This window comes from Polypterus senegalus, chromosome 18, assembly GCF_016835505.1.
Source record: "Polypterus senegalus isolate Bchr_013 chromosome 18, ASM1683550v1, whole genome shotgun sequence".
NCBI lineage: Eukaryota > Metazoa > Chordata > Cladistia > Polypteriformes > Polypteridae > Polypterus > Polypterus senegalus.
Window position 1 is genome coordinate 70,289,444 of NC_053171.1, and position 14,362 is coordinate 70,303,805.

Consider the following 14,362-nt stretch of genomic DNA (forward strand, 5'->3'; position numbering starts at 1 on the left):
GAATTTCTCCTTGTGCATCTCTTAAATTCTGTTTTACTGTCTTTTTACTAGAGTAATACTCAAAAAATACTTGCTGTTTATTTTGGCTTTACTGCCTTTTCATTTTCTCTTTTGACCTTTTGAATGCTTCATTTGTTCTCTGGATGCAGTGTTTTCTGTTCCTCTATGTCAGAATTATTTGGCTGTTTTTTGATTTTCTTAAGCAGTGACCTTTTCTGTTTTACATTTTATTGTGACCATATTTATCCATTTTGAACAATGTTCTAATCTTTTTGCTTTATTGGTTTTTGGAAGATATTTATTTTAGTCTTGATGAGAATGTCTGTGAACTGACACCACATTTCATTTATAGATCCTGAGTTTTTACTTTCCCATTTTGTGTTTTCTAGCATTCCCATAAAGTCTGCTGGTCACATCTCAGCCAGGGCTGCTCTCCTGACTGGACTTCAAATTCATGTTTTTCGTCTCTTCTGTTCATTTTTGATTCTTTTTATGCTCTTTGTGCGTTTTATTTTTATTTTTGGTTTTGTATATAAGCTGCCTTTGCTATGTTTCATGTGCTGTGTGGATGGCAGGACTTAAAGCAAACTAGGTGAGGAAACAACCATATGCACCTTTTTGGTTTCCACTTTTGTTTTTCTGATAGAGGGATGGTACCAAAGAGAACAGGCAATAATCAAAGACTAGCAGACAAAATCCAGTCTTGGAACACTAGATGACTATCAAAAAACACAAACCAAAGTATTAATAAATAAAGAAGGTTAAGGTCCTATTGCTGAAGTCAACTTGGATTCACCTTTCAGCTTTGTCTAGCACTTGGGGAGGTACCAAAAGACAGACCATAGCAGACATGAGGTCAGGAACAGTCAAAAGAGTCAGAATAACTAAGAGAAGTCAAAAGTAATAATCATCAAAAATCCAATATAAAGAACAAAACAAAAAGTCAAAAAGCAAGAAGCACCTCTCATCATCCTGATTTGCGTTTATCCTAATTAAACTTCAAAAAGCTTTTGCTTTAATTTCTCAGATTTCATACAATAAATACTGTAGATGTCCATGTTACCATGCTGGCATCTTTTAAAGGTAACATGTTTGAGAATGGATGTCATTCTCATAAACAATGTAGCTGTGATAATGAAAAATAAGCACATATACAGTGGATCAATGGCATCACCATAATAACAATAAAAATTAAATAGTACCAGAAAATAAATAAGCATAATAAAAAATGCAAAATAGAATCCCAGAGAGAAAAAACACTCTATCTATTCCTAGCAAAAAGCAATCCTAATTCAGGAGTTACTTGCAGGTCAAAGCCTCAGCTTCAGCTTCACTCTAAAACCATTATCCCAAAGTACTTGTACTTGGCCAGAATCTCTACATGTCTTACTGATATTGCAGTTTGGAAAAAGAAGCACCATCTCCAGCTCAGTCTGGCAGTGACAGACCTTCTTGTTATCCCAGCTTGTCTGAGAGGAAAACAAATCAATGATATCTGGCCATCATTAAACTTGTACCTTCTTGACCATCTGTGGATTCTTCATCCTTCGGCACTTGCGGATGTCCATTTCTGTTGTATTTACACATCCAGGCTGTAAGCAGAACAATGCATTTTGTCAGAACATCAGACAAGATAACTTATCTTTTCTTTAACTTGTACTTTTGGACGTCATCTTATACATATCCTGCGGAATTAAGGCACACTATTAACTCAAATATTAAGATCACAAATAATAAAAATAATGATTTTGCCTATGTAGAAAATGTGAGTAGGCTGTCCATCACATCTTCGGGGTTTGTGAAACACTGGCCAATGCTCCCTATCTATGGCGTCACTTATTGACACTTGACAAGTGGTATGTTAATGCTGGAGATGGAGCTTTGAGGAGCATAACATTTTGGAAAATATTTCATCCAAGATAATCTGGGAACTTTCTATGTCATGGTTAATGCCAACCAACCAACCAGACATCATCTATTTGAACTTGTCTACCATTAAATTTGACTTAATACATACTGTATCTCAGTGCCATCAGGCTATACCGTCAGTCCAAAAGAACAGCATACATTAGAGCACTATCATTAGCCTTAGAATGAGACTTTGGAAAAAAAATGCTGAAGTCACTCTTATCATCATAGGTACTACTGGGAGTATCACTAAATCCATCAGACAATATACTGAAAAGCCCTCACCTAATGTTACCATCTACAAAAACAAGCAGCAATATGCACAGTTAGCAGTGTCCTTGGCATGGTTAGCAGAAATACCAGACATTTTCCTTTGAGCTGGCATGAACAACCTGAAATTCATTTCTACCCAACTCTTTAGCTATGTTCTCTCTCAAGAGGCTTCTTGAGCTGAAATAGTTTTAATACCAACTAAAAAAAGAGTTGTGAAACACAAAGAACTGGAAATAATAATATTAATAAAAACATTGGTTTATGGCGGCTGGCTTCTTTTTTTGTGGTTTGGTAGAGGTATTGTGGCTTGCTCACTTCTCCATTTATTTGATGTGTTTAGTATATCTTGTGCTCTTTTTTACTGTAGATAGCTATAAATCTTTATATTCTTAACAACATGTGTTGTACTCTGATGTTTTCTGTTGGTGACCTGGCTTTTACTTTGTTTTTTTATCTGTTACTTGTCTAACCTGTGCCCTATCTCATACCTCGCCCTCACTACTTTGGTCTCTGTGTAAACCCACCTATTCAGTGACACATCCTTAAACTCTTGCAGTCAGTTCTTACTCACATGCCTCTTGGCTCTGTTGCATCTGCTCCTCAAATATATTTTCATAGGCACTACCCTTTTAAATAGCTCCTCAACTACCTGATCATAGTTCTAACTCTAAAGATAGAATTTTTAGTCAGAGAGCTTGTTAAATTTATCAGATGCAGTTACTTGGTGCCTCAGATTGTGTCAAACTATACAACTAAGAATCATAAGGGGTGACTGACTACTTGATTCTCTCACAACCTTTTATCATGATTCCATGTCATGTCATGGCAGTAGTCAATGTGAACTTCCATAATTAACTTAGTGCGCTTACTAGTTCGTTTAAATTCAAATGCAGTTCCCAATGGGATTAATAACATTTATCTAGACTAATCTAATCTAATCTAATCTAATCTAATCTAATCTAATCTAATCTAATCTAATCTAATCTAATCTAATCTTTCAGCCTATTTGTTCTCATATAAATAGATGTATGTGCTGACTCTAAGGTTCAATGAGACTCTTCTATTTTTGCACAGTCTAAACACTTCTTTGTATTCTTGTAGTCATTTAAGTGTTCTCGATTTGTAAGCATTGCTGTATATGCTGTTTCCCCTCCAATTAAGTGCTCATTCCCTGTCAACTCTCACATACACAATAGTCCACACCCGCAACCACTTTATACTACACTAGGACTTTAGATTGGCACCACATGACCCAGAAGTGCTTAGTATATGTTTCACATAAAAATGATAGTGGGCCTGGGCTTAAACCAGGGGTGGGCAAAGCCAGTCTTGGAGGGCCGCAGTGGCCCCAGGTTTTTGCTCCAACCCAGTTGCTTAATTAGAAAACAATCCTCGTCAATAATTCAATTTCATGGCTTGTTAGTGCTTTAACGCTGCCATATCAGGCCATTCTTGTATCCTAGATTTTATTTCCTTTCTAATGATATCATCGAAATTATATGAAGTCTAAAATGTATGAATAATACTCAATCTTTCACTTTTTTCTCTTCACTTTCTTCCCAAGTATTTAATTAAACCAAATAGTGCACGGTAAATACACACAGGTGTAAATGGAAACAAGCAAAATGAAGAAATGCTGCTTTCTTTTGTCATTTGAATCTTATTGCTAATAAAAAGCCATTAAAAACCAAGAGAACAGTTGTTTAAGACTACAATAAGCAATAAGGGTTCAAACTCCTAATGAGCGAGACAACTAAAATGAAGCAGAAGAGTTACTTGATCAATGAATGCTTTTAGATAGATAGATAGATAGATAGACAGATAGATAGACAGATAGATAGATAGATAGATAGATAGATAGATAGATAGATAGATAGATAGATACTTTATTAATCCCGAGGGGAATAAGGTGCTTCTTATTAAGCAACTGGGTTGGAACAAAAACCTGCAGCTGCTGCGGCCCCTAAGGAATGACAATTCCTTTTGGACAACAAGTTTAGAGCGGGGGGTTTGGGGGGGTAGTAGTAGGCACGGGCTCAACTGACGGATGGAAGAAAGGCCAGAGGTGAGATGAGACTAATCTGAAGGAAGCAGTGGGTAACTAGACTAGTCACACCATGTAGTAGTTAGGCTCCTTCATTTTTAGGTAGACCATGAGGTTTTGGTTTATGTTGTCATACTCTCCTTCGTATAAACCTTTCTTTCCTGTAATAATGTCTTTGTGCATTAATACATCCCTTTTATTTAGTCACATTGGGCTTCTGTGTTGTTCTTTCGGTTTAAGATCTTCTCTTGGGCATTCCCCAAAGTTTTGTAGGAAAATCAAGTATGAACAAATTAACAAATAATCTGACACTATATCCTAAAATGAAATTGATTGGATTGATCAGTTAATTAATCAGGATCAAAACAAATTCATATTTGTTCCCTTAAGTTAGCTGCCATCCTCTCACAAATCAACATTAAAAAACAACCTTTGCTTAAAATCTTGATTGTAATTAAACTCTTCTCCATTACAAATATGCCTGGAAAACTTCACTTCCCAGTGTACACAGACAGAGCTATCCCAAACATAATCTCATTAGAAAACCGTTCAAGTTCCAGCATAGCTTTTTCCGATTATATTCAGTATGATAGAAAGGGAGCTGGCTAGAAGCCCAATGGGACAAGTTTTGTAAGTGGGGAATCCCTTGGAGCAAAGAACTCATCAGCATGACCTAAAAACACCAGTTATAAATTTGACCCCCTTAATATCCTTTAACTTCTTACCCTAAACCACAGATCTGTACCTCTATTTAAAAAGTTGGAAAGTCACACATATTTTCTCTGCAAACTCTTGAAAGAAGAATATTCTAACTACCCCATATCAACAGGAATAGATACAAAAATGTCAAGATCAGCATATAAACTAAGGCATTCTCATTTCTAAACTATTTTTCAATTGCTAGATGGGACCATTATGCCTGTGAACACTTACAACAGGCCGATGTACATCCCAGAATGCTCTTTCTTGGCTATCCAGGATTTTTCTCTCTGTTTTGTCCTTCTTTCTGTCAATCCTGTGCAAAAAGAAATATAAGAATTATTTTTTACTGATTACTTTTAAACAAGAATCTACAGTAGATGTTTAAAAAAATAAAATTCACTGAGCATCCCCTTTATTAGACACACTGGCCCTTCCTTTGATACTAGCTGCTTAATAAGTGACTGCATCAGATATACAGAGAATACTATTTAAGACATTCAATGTCAAGGGTGACTAAACCGGACTATTGATTTAAGTGACTTTGAGCATGGTATCGTAGTGGAGGCCAGGCACATCAACTTAAGTATATCAGCAGCAATCCTAGGATTAGCTAGAATATAGAACATTTGAAAAAGTTGGCCAACACCCAAAACAATTTCAGTAGCTGTCATTTTTATGGTTTTTATGGAAATATTTGAAATATATATATATATATATATATATATATATATATATATATATATATATATATATATATATATATATATATATATATATATATGAAAAGGTCTGACAGAATGACACATAAAGGATTTGTAATGGTGTATACTGGTGGTAGAGCAGCACAACTCAGGAAAGGCAGACCCGAGGATATGATGGGCAAGGTAATTGCTCCCCAGGCGCAGTAAATTGGCATCAATAGAGATGTCTTGTCACTCTCTTCTACTCCAGCTGATGGGTTCATTGATGTGACTTCTTCGAAGGTGATTTGCCTCCAAATCAGGTGTCTCGAGCTGCCTATGTGAATGCTACAAGTGGTCCTACCAGTGTTTGTTTGAGCCACCCAAAGGTCAGGATCCTTTGGTTAATTTACCATATAGGATCATCCACGGAAACTGAGACTAATCCTTTCAGGTAATGTGCCTGGTCCAACAGAAGATACCACTGAGCCGCATGGCCTCAGTGCTGCTGGATGAGCCAGCAGTGTTCCAGAATTTGAATGTTTGGGATCTGGTTCTGCCAGTGATGCCCAGGATCTCCTGGAGGCAGTAGATATGGAACACTTCTAGAATGCAGCTTTGCTTAGAGTAGAGAGTCCAGGACTCGCATCCTTAAAGAAGTATTGATATACAAACCATGCGATTAATCCTATTATTGGTGGCCATTTGGAGATCCTGATTGGAGAAGACACATTTGCGGAGTTGACTGGATGCAGAGTCAGTTCACAATCAGAGGTAGTTCACAATCTCTTCAACAATTGTCCAACCCATACGAATAATGTTATATCTGAAGACATTTGGAATTCTATGTTATACATTTTAATGAATACATAAAGGAAAATGACTTTCCTTCTGCCAATACTCACTTGACCTGCGCCTCTGCCTGCATGAAGATAAATTCCCATTTTCGTGCAAAGGCCCTTTGGAGTCTTGCAAGATTTTCCTACAAATAGATATATAAATAGAGTAATGATAGTAAGCACTGCTCATTCAAATTTTTGAACAAATATAATGCAACAAAAACATTCAGAACGTTAGAAGTTCTTTTGAAAATTATTGTCAGTATTTTAATAAACATCTCAAGTTTGACAAATTGCCTTCACCATGAAAATAATACTGGGAATGGCTGTGGCAATAGAAAACACTCATTACAAAATGTTACAGAACTGATACCATCAAAACAACATTCAGATTTTACACAGATAAAAACAGCAACAAATAAAAATGATTTCTGAGATTACCAAATGTGTTCGCGACACTCCCTCTCATGAAACAAAAATAATTATTTAAGAATTTCAGGTTCCCGATTATCACTCTCTTGATTGCAAGTCTTGCTTTGTGTCCTAACAAAAGCTGAACAACTGACCCCTGCTTATTTTTCTGCCACTTGGAAGCTAAAAGCTGTGATATGTTTCTTTATGGAAATTTGTACTTGTTGGTTCTTGGTTAATGCACAGAAAAAACTCTCAAACGATTTTGCATATAATATTTACAACACAACCATTTCCATATTTTGTGATGGGCCCTTATCCTTTTAGCCATTATGAATTTAGCCTTGTCTGCCTTTCCACATAAGGCGTGCTTCAGGCAACTTAATGAACAATGAGGATGAATACATATGTTTTGTTTTTACATGCTTAGATTTCCAAGTACAATTGTCAAAATTCCATGTTTTTCCACTACACATCAGTTTTCACACAAAAGAATAAATTCATTTAAAGCATCTCAGATATATTAGTATTTTAAAAAGTTGAGCATGGTGTCTAGGAATATAAGGATATATATCCTGCAGAATGGCTACAATATATACCTGCATACTCCCATCTCTAAAGAAAATATTTCATGTTTATTTAGTTGTAATCAACTTTATTATTACTTTTTTTTATATACCATTCTTTGCTTTATTGTTTCAAATGATAAGGTGGCATAAATGCCATGGGACTGAACAAGCATGCAGGACTCTGATTTTCATTGACTGGCGTTTCTTCATATCCCATCTGACAATTCATTTATCCTGATCGTGCACGTAAGTGGCACCATCGATCATTCACTATTTGTTGCTCCAACTTATTGCAGAGTTACTGGATTTCTCCAAATGGTGAATTAGATCTAAATTCAAAATGACCAGAAAATATTCTGGTGGTAGTGGATGCCATTGTGTAGCAGAAAACTTCATGAAGCATAGCAGCATGTGGAACATGGGTTTGAACGAAGAAAAGATAATGATAGATAAAAAAAGCAACCCTAGAAAAAATGTGCCTTAGTATTTCTTAAAGTGTGCTCTTCATTGTGTTCATGTCACTACGTTTTTCTGAGTGTCAGGGGCGTAGCATTGCAGGTTGGTCCCGGCTTTATAAAGCTAATCTATTCCTAAAATCCATTTCGTAAGGTAGATTTTTGTATCATGAACAAATAATCTAATTTTAATTTATAAAGTAAAAAAGATTTAAGAATTCCTTGGCCCCAAAAATGATTCCCATTTTTGTTTAAATAACCCCAATATACATGATAAATAAATAATAACTTTAGTCATCAAACCAACAGTTGATAACACCAGACACAACTGCCAAAGACACAGTCCTGAGTTTAAACAAAGGTTGTGTTACTTTATAGAGTACCTTTGCAGGCTTTGTTTCGTCAGGCCAGTACAGCATAATATTAAACAATAACATATAACCCTTTCCTTTTAATTCATTTCTCCTTCCACTCCACTCTGACAAGTCTTGTCCACCTCCTCCCGAGTCCGACTTCTCAAATGAGGTTTCTTTTATGCTGGACCCATTTGTACTTCCAGTGCCATAGCATTGCTCTCCAGAAGCACTTCCCAGATCAGGCAGGGCCATCATAAAGTAATTGAGACCTCCCTTGGCAGAGCCTCCTGGTGGTTCTTGGGAGCACCCAACAGGGCTGTCCTTTTGGACTACAGCTCCCATGAAACTCTGTTGGAGCCCAAATTGGGGCAATGCCAGCAGAGCAACACCAGCAAGTCCACTGAGGGAATCTTTGTGCCCATGGAGCAGTCTGCTAATTCTTCTTCCTCTGTACTGGCCTTTCTGCCAGGTAAGGTTTTTCCGACCGAGATGCTAATCCACACCTGCCATCAGTCACAGTGCACAATTATTAGGTAACTAAATTACAATCTTTTTCCCTCATTCACTTGTTTATTATGAAGTTTTACAGTAAGTATAACAAATAAGGAACAAAAAATGGCATATAAGAATGAACAAATAACATTTTTAGCCTTTCAAAAATATTTAGTGTCTTTTCTGTTCAATAACTGCCATGAGCCTCTCATTCATTGAGACGATCAGTTTCTTGATCTTTTCGCGATGAGCTTTCACTGAAGCAGCAACCACACTCTCATTACAGCTGTATTTATTCTTACATCTTCATGTTTGAGAAGGGTCCACAAGTTCTCAATAGGATATAAGTCTGGTGAAGAAGGTAGCCAGGTCATTGTTCAGTCATCTTTGAGGTCTTTTCCGGCCAGGCAAGCAGTGGAGTGCATGGATTCATGCAATGAAGCATTGTCCTGGATAAAAATCATGGCTTTTTAGAGTGCTGCTGGTTTCTTTCTCTGCTAATACTTAAAGAAAGTATCTAACTGGTAACAGGTTTAGGAGTTGATTTTAAGTTCATCTTCAACTCCAAAAGGTCCAACTAGCTCATCCTTAATGATACCCACTGGCAGTAGTACCCTTCCTGCTACTGGTGCTCTTTGTCAATTAATGATGCAGCAACGGGTCCACCTGTCTGGTCCGTTAAGAGTTACTCTGTCCATAAAACACCATAACTTGTGAATCCTGTTCAGTGGTGGCCACATTTCAGCCTTCTTTACCTTAGCAATGTCTCTGAACACTTGACACTTTGTGCTTCTGGACACTCCAGGTATGTTGTAGTCAGGGCCAGCTCTAGGCTAAGGCAGGGTAGACACTACCGAAGGGGCACCATAGCTTGGTGAGTACCAAGGCATTTCCTGCACTTTCTGTCTAAAGTCACTATAGGGTGTCACTTGAAAACATATACAAAAATGGCACATTGCGCTCTCACCTGTACAGGCCTTAGGGCGGACTATACCCTTGAGCCTGTATTAATCAGATTACTAGGACAGGTAAAGTTAGACCTCTTATATCATTGCAAGATGCTGGGAAACTAGTTCTCGCTTTTGTTTTCAGTTGACTAGATTACTTTAACGCTCTCCTCTCAGGACCACCCAAAAAGACATAAATCGATTGCAACTCATGCAGAATGCAGCTGCTATAATCGTAACTAGGAAAAGAAAATCCGAGCACATCATCCCAGTTTTGATGTCACTACACTGGTTACCTGTGCCATTTAGAATTGACTTTGAAGTACTTCTTATGGTTTACAAAGCCTTAAATAATCTCACTGTATCTTATATTTAAGAATTTATTACACCTTACATTCCAAATCATAACCTTAGATCTTCAAATGAGTGTCTGCTTAGAATTCCAAGAGCAAAACTTAAAAGAAGTGGTGAGGCGGCCTTCTGCTGTTATGCACCTAAAATCTGGAATAGCCTGCCAATAGGAATTCACCAGGCTAATACAGTGGAGCACTTTAAAACACTGCTGAAAACACATTACTATAACATGGTTTTCTCATAGCTTCATCTTAGTTTAATCCTGATGCTCTGTATATTCAATTAATTATCATTATTATCCATGGTGGCTCCGTAATCCGTACTGACCCCTACTTTCTGTTCTGTTCTTTTCCGGTCTTCTGTGGTGGCGATCTGCGCCACCACCACCTGATCAAAGCACCCTGATGTCCCTACATTGATGGATTAAAGGCCAGAAGTCCACATGACCGTCATCATCAAGTTCTTCCATTGAACCCTGAATACCATGAGGACTGATTGAGGTAGAATGCGTAGAGGGGGCTGGGTGGTCTCGTGGCCTCGGAACCCCTGCAGATGTTTATTTTTTCTGGAGTTTTTTTTTTGTTTTTAGCATTGCCTAATTTTATTTTTTATATATTTTGTCTTTTTTCTCTTTCTTTATCCTGTAAAGAATTTTGAGCTACATCATTTGTATGAAAATGTACTATACAAATAAATGTTGTCGTTCTTGTTGTTGCTGTTCTGTAATGTGATGGAATGGGAGGCTACTGCATGTTTGGTGGCATCCTGTTCATTTCTTCTGAGGTCTATTGCAGTTAATTTGTTGCTTCTCTTCTGCTCTTCATTTTCTGCATCTCTGGTTACAATTCACAAAAAAATATTTAATTGGCCAATGTTTACTTCTCAATAGTTTAGCAATTACAATTTTTCCTCTTTCAGTATCAGCTAAATCTCTTTCTTGACTCTTTTTTTCCTAAGGTAATGAAGTTGCCTAATAATTCTATACATCTTAACATAAGGTGTTAATCACTTTACGCCATACCCTCTCTCATTAAACAATTACATATTACCTGAAAAATGACTGCATCCAGTGAGCATTCAGGTTGAAAAATGTGCATGCAAATAATCATAAGATCAGAATTGTGCCTTGCATAACAATTAAACATGCAATGTATTTGATACTGAATATACTGTACATATTGTATCTTAACTTGTGTAATAATATGTCTTATTTTTATAAAAATTTGTTATTCTGGCTGTATTCTAGGTTGATGGCTCTCACGAGCAACCCTTTAAAGTCACATTTAAAATTTGGTTGTTGTTTTTTTGCATTGTTTCAATTACCTTGACTTTTACTCTTTGCTGGCTATCCAAGTACACTGAACAAGATATTCTTTTTTTAAACCTACTGTCGGAGGTGACTGGGGTGGTGACCCGGTTGGGACGCCTAGGAAGACCAGAAGAGGGCTTATGTCCTCCCCAGACCATGTGGGGGCCACGGGTACAGATCTTTGAAGCTCTACCCTGTAGGGGCCCGTAGTCACTGCCAGGGGCCCCCCTGTGCCTAAAGAGCCCTGGACCCCACTTCCGGGTGGAAAACAAGTAGGGACATCCGGAGTGCTTCCAGGTAGGCAGCCGGCACTTCCGCCACACTGGGGAATGCCGGTGGAAAATTGCCGGAGAGCACCTGCAGCACATCCGGGTGCATATAAAAGGGGCTGCCTCCCTCCATATGATGCCTGGAGTTGGGAGGAGAAGGAGACAAGGTCTGGGAGGAGACGAGGAGGTGGCCTGAAGAGAGAGAAAGGCATTGGTGTTGTGGCCAGGACTTTGGGGGACTTTGGGGGTTTTGAGGTGCACTGACACTTGTAAATATGTTCAATAAACGTTTGTTGGGTGACATCAACGTGTCCGCCTGTCTGTGTCCGGGCTGGCTTCCACACTACCCTCTTTCATCCATCTGTCAAAGCCAATTCTATAATGCAGGAACCAGAGCAGCTTTGGGAGGAAACAAACCCCAGATGGGGCACCAGTCCATCACAGGACACACATAAGGGAAAATGTATACATATCCATACTTTATACTTATATACAATACACAAACTTGAGTAATCACAAAAAAGACCATGCTGATACAAGACCAATATGCACACTCCACACAGTGATCCGGATTTGATAAAGGCTTCACTTTTTACCAAAAAAAAATCAATAAAAAGTATTTTTTGGTAGTCCAGTGTTGTACATTTTCAGTCTAGTTACAATGTGAATTAGTGCGCCTTTTCCTTGCATCCATGCTGGCTTTCTCCTGGCCTTATGGCTTTCCCCAAAATCCTAAAGGTGCCTTCTAAAGTGACTTGGTATGCGTGAGTGTGGGTTTTGAGGGAATGACTTCCCATCTATGGTTGAATTCTTGACAAAAGCTTCCATGGCCACATGATGGACAAAGCAAGTTAAGAAGAAATGATGGAAGTGATCATTTTGATCCTCATTCACAGTGGTGGCAGGCTTTCTTGTTTAATATTATAGTGTTATTGAGTTGTGTTGTTCTGCAAAATTTGCTAAATTTTTGCTTACAGAAAATATGCTGTGTTTACCAGCCGCATGTTTGCCAAATAATTTCCTAGATATTCACCATACAGTCAGATTAAGCAAACATTTTTTGCAAGGGCCTCGGGATACTTTGTGAGGCCAGTGTGACATCACAGACTGTAGCAGCCATGCCCAGAACTTTCACACATGCTTACTGTAAGATCATTGTCAATGTGGTTGTCGCTGGGTCACAGTTACATGAGGGGAAAATAAAAATCCATTTCATCAACTAAGATGCACTGAAACCACCGCTCTTCACTGTCTAGCAAAGCGCTGGACACTGCTGAGCAATATTTTTCCCATGTCTTACCACATTCCTTTCACCAAGGGGAAACCCATCTCTTCCACTTGCAGCTCTTGTTGTATGTGGGTCATCAGTGAACTTGAAAGTTAAAAAAGGGTCCTGAAGCCTTAAAGGTTGAAAAGCAGTGCCAGATTTCCTTCCCATATGCTTTTAAAAAATAAAAACTAGCAGTATTTTCATTTGAGGAGTACATTAGCTGACCATAATGTACTGCAAATGGACATATAAGACTGAAGCCTGTGCGCTGGAAGCATAGCACCACATGGCAAATTATGCTTGGAAATTAACCAAGAGTCCAGCTGTGATCCCAAAGCAAGTCTGAAAGGAACCCTCCCACTACCCCGTGGCTTCAAACATTGAAATGAGCCAGTCCCACATCACCACTTCCTGGCACTGCCAATGTGTGCCCCAAGAATGGAAGTCTGTGAGTGTAATTATCTATATTTTATTTTATTATTGCTAGTCTGTGGCTGTTTGTTGTATTTAATTTGTGGTATTTGTTCAGTCGCCATCTTTTCTTGTTTGAGGTATGGGTGGCACAGTGGTTAGCACTACTGCCAGACTGGTCAGATCACCTATTTGGCAACCTTAATAGGTCTAGCATAGCATAGCATTATACTCCACCTAAAATTAGTTCAGTTCCTCCTTCCTCATTGACTTCAATGCATTTTGCGTTGTTTGTCAAAGTTCACATACCTAACCACATGATTTCAGCGAACTTGCAGCAAAGCAAACTCCATGGGGTTCACTCATCACTATTGTAGAGGTAGCCATCAATATCAGATTATGAATAAGACAAGTGTGCATTGTTTGTGAAAAGAATTAATTAATTACTAATTTGCAAACAAATGCTGGAAATGTCATGTCTTTTAAGAAGAAGGAAAGCAAAATCAAGTGTACTGTTATTAAGACCATTTGGTTAAAATAGTCAATGTTCTGCTGTGGACTAAATGAAAAAAAAAATGACAGAGCAGGCCAGTTGGTGGCTGCACTTGAGCTAACAGATATAGGCAGTACTCAGGTAAGCCATTATTCAAAAGTGTGTAAGGACGTTAAGGGAAGTAGACACCGAAAACCTATTTATGAACACTAAAACTCACAAGCAGCTCAGACAGAATTAGTACATTCAATCAACGGTGAATTGCTCATATGTTTTTTTAATTTGGTGAACACTTACAGCTTCATAATCTGCAAGTTCAAGCCTGGCTTTGTTCTGCATAGTCCGCTTACAGAGATAGATCGCTAGAAAGAAAAAGAAGAGAAAGACAGAAAGACAGTTAGCAATGAACGTCAGAAAAATATGAAATAGTTGGGGTAGGCAAAAGCTCATTAAAACACACGATAGACATTTTGATTCAGTGGCCTAACAACGATGAGTACCAATCAGTCCACATCTGTACTGTGAATAACATTGATGTTTATTGAGATTAGCTTTAATTCTATAAGTAATTCATTAAAGT

The 14,362-nt window shown here is 38.0% G+C and overlaps 1 protein-coding gene across 3 annotated transcripts in view; it reads right to left on the minus strand.

The window, feature by feature from the left end:
- Window positions 1-14,362, minus strand: part of rgs6 (regulator of G protein signaling 6) — a 154,255-nt gene that overhangs the window by 39,027 nt on the left and 100,866 nt on the right. For all 3 annotated transcript variants that reach the window (XM_039741164.1, XM_039741166.1, XM_039741167.1), the window contains exons 7-10: window positions 14,080-14,144; window positions 6,513-6,589; window positions 5,159-5,240; window positions 1,518-1,592 (exon numbers count right to left, since the gene is read on the minus strand). In XM_039741164.1, the coding sequence (XP_039597098.1) occupies window positions 1,518-1,592; window positions 5,159-5,240; window positions 6,513-6,589; window positions 14,080-14,144 (299 nt within the window). The remainder of the gene's footprint in view (window positions 1-1,517; window positions 1,593-5,158; window positions 5,241-6,512; window positions 6,590-14,079; window positions 14,145-14,362) is intronic.